The sequence below is a fragment of the Carlito syrichta genome, unplaced genomic scaffold (genome assembly GCF_000164805.1).
Source record: "Carlito syrichta isolate Samal-C Ts95f unplaced genomic scaffold, Tarsius_syrichta-2.0.1 Scaffold89673, whole genome shotgun sequence".
Classification (NCBI taxonomy): Eukaryota; Metazoa; Chordata; class Mammalia; order Primates; family Tarsiidae; genus Carlito; species Carlito syrichta.
The window spans coordinates 26,018-34,618 of NW_007033769.1; the positions used below are offsets into that span (position 1 = coordinate 26,018).

Below are 8,601 nucleotides of genomic sequence, written 5' to 3' on the forward strand. Positions count from 1 at the left end.
CAGCTACTCGGAAGGCTGAGGCAGAAAGATCACCGGAGCCCAGCAGGTCGAGGCTGTGGTGGCCGGGAGCGACCACTGCACTCCAGTCTGGGTGACAGAGTGAGACTCCGACTCAAAAAAACAAACAACAAAACAAAACAAAAAAATTAAAAAAAAAAAAAAATATATATATATATATAATAATATCTGAGAAAAGAATGAAAAATCAAGTTTTCAGCAAGTAATTTAAAACATGTAATCCTGAATGAAAAGGCTCATTCCATCAGTATATCCAACTGAACCTGAAAAGCTATATATTTCTCCTTTTTTTTTTACTGTCAATCACTTTTATATCTTATCCCCAGTCTCTATGAGGTTTAGATCAGTCACAAACACACATAATATTTTATTTACAAGACTGGATGCTATTTAAATAAACAAAGATCTTTTGCTTAGAGCAATCATGTATAAATGAGGATAGACAGACACATGGACGTACATACATACACACACCCTGAAAGAATAACAGCTCCTACTCAGAATATCTTTTATTCTTCAAAATCCAAATATATTAGAGCAATTTCTTCATTCTAATTAGTAGTTTCAGAAAGACAGAAGTACTTTCCCTACTTTTTCAAACACAGAACAAAATAGTACATCCCAAGACTATAAAAGCTGTGACCAAAATGTTTTCACTATAAATTCACTCAAATTTTAAATCATTGGGAAAAGAAAACTCCTTGTATCCTTAAATGTAACAATGACTTGCATAATATAAAAAGAGATTCAGGACAGGCACAGCGGCTCATGCCTGTAATTCCAACACTCGGGGGGTTGAGGTGAGAGGACTGCTAGAGACTGGGAGTTTCAGACCAGCCAAGGCAAAGTAGTAAGACCTTATCTTCACAAAAACATTTTAAGAAATCAGCCAGGTGTGATGGCCTGTGCCTGTAGTCCCAGCTTCTCTGAAGGCTGAGGTAGAAGGACTGCCTGAGCTCAGGAGTTCAAGGCTACAGTGAGCCATGATAGTACTTCAGCCTTGAGAGCCTGACTGAAAAACAAACCAAAACAGAAGTGATTCAAATTAAAACTTTCAAACAGTCCAGGCATGGTGGCTCACACCTGTAATCCCAGCATTCTCGGAGGCAGAGGTGAGAGGATGGCCTGAGCCCAGAGGTTCAAGACCAGCCTAGGCAACTTGGTGAGATCTTGTCTCTACAATAAATGAGCCGGGCGTGGTGGCCCAGGCCTACAGTTCCAGTTAGTTGGGAGGCTGAGGCGGAAGGATTGCCTGAGTCCAACAGGTCAAGGCTGAGGTGGCCGTGAGTGCCACTGCACTCCAGCGTGGATGACAGAGTGAGACTCCAACTCAAAAAAACAAACAAAAAACAAAAAAAACCTTCCAAATAGAACTGAACTTCCAGCACACAACATTCACATTCTAGTAGTCCCCCAGAGAATTTCTGATGTGCACTGTGATTACACAATAATCATATACTAATTTGCTTTTTTTCACAAACATGTTTTTCTCTTCCAGATTTTCCTTTCAACCCACAGGACTAGAGATGACACTGAAACAGAACCCAAAGGACAAAGAAAGATAAAAACGGTAAAGAAAACATACATATGCATAAAAATATTGATAAATATTTATGTGTTTTTACATACATATATAGAAAAGCACCCAGTGGGTTTCTCGGGATCATCTTTTATCAGGAGTTAAAAACACATTAAAGCAAGTGAGAAAAATATTCATTACATCATTAAATAATATCTGCTGGGCACAGTGGCTCAGGCCTATAATCTCAGCACTTTAGGGGACAGAGGTGAGATGATTGCCTGAGTCCAAGGGTTCAAGACCAGCCTGGGTAACTTAGCAAGACCTTGTCTCTGCAATAAATCAAAAAATTAGCTGGGAATGGTGGTGCACTCCTGTAGTTCCAGCTACTTGGAAGGTTGAGGTGGAAGGGTCACCTGAGCCCAAGAGGTTGAGGCTGTGGTGGCCATGACCATGCATGCCAGTGCACTCCAGCCTGGGCAACAGAGTGAGACCCCTACTCAAGGAAAAACAAACAAACAAACAAAAAACATTCCTTTTAAAATATAATCTGTACTATGCTTTATGTTTTATGACCAAGATCTAAAATTGTTTTTAGGACAAAAGCAACATACCACAATTTCTCCAAAGCGCTGGAAGACGTTGCGAAGGTCATGATACGTAGTGGTCTTTTCAAGGTTGCCTATAAAGAGAGTTCTTGTTGCTTTGGGGTGAAATTCATCTATCCTTTCATCCAAGGGGCGAAATTCATTTTCACTTTCTGTTTCTGTCAGTGGGATGGAAACAATAAAAGAGAAGAAAATGTTCTAATGTGCATTTATATATCATGGGAAAACATACATTTAAAAAACAAAATCTCTGAAACAATGGGCTTAAATAATCACTTAAGTGAAATATTATAAACACCCTCAGAAATAGCTATCCTTTGTTAATCCCAAAGGAAAAGAAGAATACAAAGGACAAAGAAACTCGTCCAAAAAAAGAGTGGGGGGGGGATGGTGGTGAAATAACACTTTGTCTAACCTTTAAAATAAAAAATAGGCTGGGCTCAGTGGCTCAGTCTATAATCCCAGCACTTTGGGGAGGTTGAGGCGAGTGGACTGCCTGAGCCTGCAGGTTCCAGACCCGCCTGGGCAACTTGGCAAGACCTCATCTCTACAATAAATCAAAAATTAGCCAGGCATGGTAGCGGCTACTTGGAAGGCTGAGGCAGAAGGATTGCCAGAGCCTAGCAGGTCGATGTTGGGGTGACCGTGAGTGTGCCACTGCACTCCAGTCTAGGTGACAGAGTGAGACTCTGACCCAAAAAATAAATAAATAAATAGATAAAATAAAAAATAAACTGAATTTGAATCTGCTAAGTTAGGCCAGGCTCAGTGGCTCAATATGTAATCCCAGCACATTGGGAGGCTGAGGTGAGTGGACTGCCTGAGACCCACAAATTCAAGACCAGCCCGGGCACCTTGGCAAGACCCGTTTTTACAATAAATCAAAAATTAGCTGAGTGCGGTAGCACACACCTGTAGTTCTGGCTACTGGGAAGGCTGAGACAGAAGAATCACCTGAGCCCAGCAAGTCGACGCTGGGGTGGCCGTGAGTGTGACACTGCACTCCAGCCTGGGCGACAGAGCGAGACTACAACTCAAAAACAAATAAATAAATAAATCTGCTAAGTTGATTTGCTTTAAAAAATAATCACTGATACAGAAATAGATTTTAAACCCCAGCAAAAACAGTAATTATTTGAGCCTAATCTTAGGTTCCAAAATTATGTGGCAGGCTCTCAACGTGAAGAACAGGCCAGGAGTGGGGGCTCACGCCTATAATCCCAGCACTTTGGGAGGCTGAGATGAGAGAACTGCTTGAGCCCAGGAGTTCAAGACCAGTCTGGACAATAAAGTGAGGCTCGTCTCTATAAAAAAAAAAATAGCCAGGTGTGGTGGTGCATACCTATAGCTCCAGCTACTCAGGAGGCTAAGGCAGAAGGATCACATAAGCCCAGGAAGTTGAGGTTGCAGTGAGTCAGGATCATGCCACTGTACTCTAGCCTGGGCGACAGAATGAAACCCCAATGCAAAATAAAAAAACACAAAACAAAACTACAACCACAACAAAGTATAAAACGACAATCTGAAATAGACACAAAAACTCAGCTTCAAATAGTCCAGCTTCATTATTTAATTTCATTGACTTTTCAACATTTTATAAGATATGTAGCATTCCATACTAATTAACATAATAAGACAATTGTATAAATGCAGGATTTTAGATACAAGAATAACTATATAAAAATGGATTGAAACATTTATGAAATGCTTCTTTTGGTATCATGGTCTTCAGTGACAAATAGAAAGGGATTAAATGATCCTTAAGGTTTCTATTTTTTAATGATCGAAAGCCCTGGTTTAATTGCTAACTCAATCATAGCCTTTCTCTGAAGCTCCATTTATTAACTTGGTCTAGGGCAGGGACAATCAAGGTTTTGTTGCTAACAATTATACTACAGTACTATATGTTCTCTATTTGTTCTTAATGTAAAATAAAGCCATACAAAAAAATTAATATTTAATCAACTTTACTGAAACAAAGAATTTAGTACCAGCCACTGAACATTGCTGATGATGTCAATGACAACAGTGGTATTATAAAATTCAACTTCAGAGTTGTTGAGTGAATTTAGCCAGAATGCATCTCACTTCTGATTTCAGATTTATAGCTCTAATGGTAGTTCAGTTAATCTTACCAGCTTCAACGAAGAAAATATACTTTCAGAGTCAGACAGACCCAGAAACTGCCCAGGGTTCATAATCGCTGTCTCCATATTTTCAGCATATTTCAGAGGGTTATCTCATTTTAAGCTCAACTCAGTCTTCAAGAAACTAGCTAACTAATAGTAGGCAGACATGTAAGAATATTTCAAAAAAGGGGGGTAGGGAAGAAATAATCCCAATACATCTTGAGTTTTGTACTCCAATAGGCAGAGTCAGAAAAGCATGATTTGTAACCATTAAAACTTGCAATGGCTTCATTCCCACCAAACACCTTGAAAATTTTTCAAAATCAAAAAAAGTCAGTTAGCAAAGAACAAAAGTGTGTTTTCCACATGTAGTCTACTTAAAACTCAGGATCAGTCAAAGTCTGAATACCTACACATCTTTGAAAAACCTCTCTTAAACTGCAATTTCATGTTTAAGGGATTCTAATGCTATGTACAGGAGTATGAAAGTAGAAACTCAGAATCCGCCAGGGTTCTATCTGCAAAGTTAGGTTTCTTGGATTTGGAGCTTTCTAAAAGGTACATGACCTAAGTAATCAGCTCAGTACATTTCAATATAACATTCAGTACTTAATCATCTGACAGCATAATTCCAACCAAGTCTCCATACTCAAATTCAGCTGCTTCCAAATATCCCACTGAACTTGTATTTGATATTATCCCAACTGGGAAAAGTATCTTCAGCTTTCCTATGCTTGAACCAATCAAATTTCTCAAAATCTTCACTAGCAAGTGATTAAAGCCCAACTGTTTCCTGGATACTAAAATATTAGGTGAAAAGCTTTTACAGTAAAACTCTCAAGCCAGTTCTTCCATTTGAGATCAGAGTCATCTGAATGCCTCTGGATGAGATCCTCATTACTTAATAATCATAATTGACTCTAGAACACAGATTATGTGACATGCTAAATATTATTCTTCAAGCAGTTCTGACCTGTTCCAAATGTTTTAAATTTTAAGAACTCCTGGAGCTACTCTTAGGTCAGTATAATTTAGGGCAGGATATCTCAAACTTGGTGGAAGAAGGACTGTGAAGGTATAACCAATAAATCCTCTAAAAAGATAATATTCTTTTAAATTCCTCGGTTTCATCACAAAATCATGCATATTTTGCAGTATTTGCTCTAACAATTCTTTGTCCGATTTAATATACAAATCACATTCACACACCTTATCATTCACACACCTTATCAGGGAAACTATAGTTTTTTCCTCTTAACTATCAAATAAAATGATTCATGTTTACTCTATTAATAGGCCATGTTTATCCTACAAATTCTACTCAGTCTTAGTTAAAAGCTCAATTACCTCAGCTTCATAAGGTGACTGCAGAATTCTAATGTTTCTGTTAATTCCTTTAAAAATTTACTTGGCCAGGCACAGTGGCTCAAGCCTGTAATCCCAGCACTTTGGGGGCTGAGGTGAGAGAATTGCCTGAGTCCAGGGGTTTGCAACCACTCTGGGGCAACTTGGTGAGACCTTGTTTCTACAATAACTTAAAAAAAAAATTAGCCAGGCATGGTGCCACATGCCTGTAGTTCCAGCTACTTGGAAGGCTGAGGTAGAAGATCACCTGAGCCCAGCAGGTGGAGGCTGTGGTGGCCATGAGCATGCCACTGCACTCCAGCCTGGGCGACAGAGTGAGACTCTGACTAAAAAAAATAAATAAATAAAATACAAATAAAAATTTACTCAGGGCCAGGCACAGTGGCTCACACCTGTAATCCCAGCACTTTGGAAAGGAGAGGTGAGAGGATTGCCTAAGCCCATGGGTTCGAGACCAGCCTAGCCTGGGTAACTTGGCGAGGCCTCATCTCTACAGTAGATCAAAAAACATTAGCTGGGCATGGTGGCGCATGCCTGTGGTTCCAGCTATCTGGAAGGCTGAGGTGGAAGGGTCACCTGAGCCCAGCAGATCAAGTCTGCAGTAGGACAACAGAGTGAGACTCAAAAAAAATAAAAGAAAAACTCATGTTGTCTTAAGTTAGGGGTTCCCAAACTTGAGGGGACAAATTCTGAATCAGTAAGCTGGGGTAGAATCCGAGTATACATTCTTAAACAAGTACCACAGACATGCCTGAGAAGACTTCCTGCCTTACAACAAATCTTATAGGTGGGTTCAGGATAATAAAATGTTCCCTTGAAATTCTCAATAGGTCATACCCTATCCCTATAAGACTTAGTCTTGCTTCTCTGTCACTAACTTTCAAGATCATGCAAGCTAGACTAACAGATCCAATTTGTGTTGGACATAATAGAAATAAAACTAGTCTAACCAGTCCCTCAAATTGGTATTAAGAAGTAGTTTGCTTTCTTTTTTTTTTTTTTGAGTTGGAGTCTCACTCTGTCGCCCAGACTGGAGTGCAGTGGCCGCTCCCGGTCACTGCAGCCTCGACCTGCTGGGTTCCGGCGATCCTTCTGCCTCAGCCTTCCAAGTAGCTGGAACTACAGGCGCACACTACCACGCCTGGCTAATTTTTTGATTTATTGTAGAGATGAGGTCTCGCTGCCCAGGCGGGTCTCGAACCCGCGGGCTCAGGCAATCCACTCACCTCAGCCTCCCAAAGGCGTGGGATTACAGGCTGAGCCACTGAGCCCGGCTTAGTTTGCTTTCTAATTCAGGGTAATTCTGTTGTCATTCTCCTAGGAACTACCTCCTGATTTTGATCAATTCAATCCTTTCAGGAAAGGTAGATTCAACAAGAGTCTAAAGCTCTGCCCTTCAGACTCTTGAAAGTCAGAATTTCTCTATTACAGAAATGCAGCCCTCTCATAAACTGAAATACAAACAGTATATGTAATTTGCAACTAAAACTCAACTTGCTTGTGTCTTACCTGGCCCTACCCATGCTGTTACTTCAATCTGCATGCCAAAGAAAAGTTTTCCTTTTGATGCAGTCAATGCTTTTTCTTGGTCCTCTTGCTGCCGGAAGAATACCAGACCATACCTTTCTTCTGAAGTACCATGTATCTGTACTGAAGTCACTTTTCCAAATTTCTTAAATTCATGGAAAAGGCCATCTTTAAGGCTTGTATCTAAATTCCCAAACAAAAACAAGTTATTTACTTTTCTAATTTAATTACAACTCAGTAAGTAACCTACTGAATCTTTAGCCTCATTTTTTTCAGTTGACATCAGACAGGTAACTTACCAATGTAACAAGGTTTGAGGGAAGCACATTTCACACATTATCATGAAAACTCAACCATTACGCTTATGAATCGTGAAAAAAATCTAGCCTAAGTTTTATCATTAAAACATTACTTTTTCAAATAAAAAACCTGTAAAGAGACATTTTGGAAATTACTGTACAATTCTGAAAATAAACTAGATATTAGACAATAATATTGGTTATTAGGTAAAAATAATACTGTGGTTATCCAGAAAAATGCCCTCATGGCTTGGTGAAATGGCTAACATTCCCAGAACTTTGGAAGGCCAAGTTGGGAGGATTGCTTGAGCCCAGGAGTTCGAGATCAGCCTGGGTAATGAGACTGAGTCTCTACAAAAAAATCACAAAATTGGCTGGATGTAGTGGTGCACACCTATAGTTCCAGCTACTTGGGAAGCTCAGGCAGAAGGACTGCTTGAACACAGGAGTTTGAGGCTGCAGTGAGCCAGGATCATGCCACTGCACTCCAGCTGGGCAACAGTGAAACTCCAACAAACACACAGATTTTAAAAAGCTCTTATAGTTTATAGATATATGCAAAAGTATGTATCTGTAAGATGGCATAAAATGACAACATAAGGGATTCACTTAAAAAAAAAAAAAAAAGGAAAAGAGGAAGATATGAGACAGATGAAATAACGGCAAAATGTTGATAATTTCTGGATCTAGGGTATGGTATAAGGGAAGTTCATGTTGCTATTCCTTAAACTTTTGGGTTTAAAAGTTCTATAGCAACCAGGCGCAGTGGCTCACACCTGTATCCCAGAACTTTGGGAGGCGGAGGCGAGAGGATTACCTGAGTTCAGGGGTTTGAGACCAGCCTGGGCAACTTGGTGAGACCTCATCTCTACAATAAATAAAAAAATTAGCTGGGTGTGGTGGGGTGTCCCTGTAGTTCCAGCTACTTGGAAGACTGAGGCAGAAAGATCACCTAAGCCCAGCAGATCAAGACTGCAGCTGCCATGAGCATGCCATTGCACTCTAGCCTGGATGACAGAGAGTGAGACTGCAACTTAAAAAATAATAAATAAATAGCCGGGCTCGGTGGCTCAGCTTGTAATCCCGTGCCTTTGGGAGGCTGAGGTGAGTGACTGCCTGAGCCCGCGGGTTCGAGA

At 40.2% G+C, this 8,601-nt stretch overlaps 1 protein-coding gene across 1 annotated transcript in view; it reads right to left on the minus strand.

The window, feature by feature from the left end:
- The window catches only part of SPEN (spen family transcriptional repressor), a gene marked incomplete at its 5' end in the record, with an annotated part of 35,443 nt that overhangs the window by 23,453 nt on the left and 3,389 nt on the right, over positions 1 to 8,601 (minus strand). The window contains 2 exons of the mRNA XM_008058072.2: positions 2,152 to 2,303; positions 7,149 to 7,349. Of these exons, the coding sequence (XP_008056263.2) occupies positions 2,152 to 2,303; positions 7,149 to 7,349 (353 nt within the window). The remainder of the gene's footprint in view (positions 1 to 2,151; positions 2,304 to 7,148; positions 7,350 to 8,601) is intronic.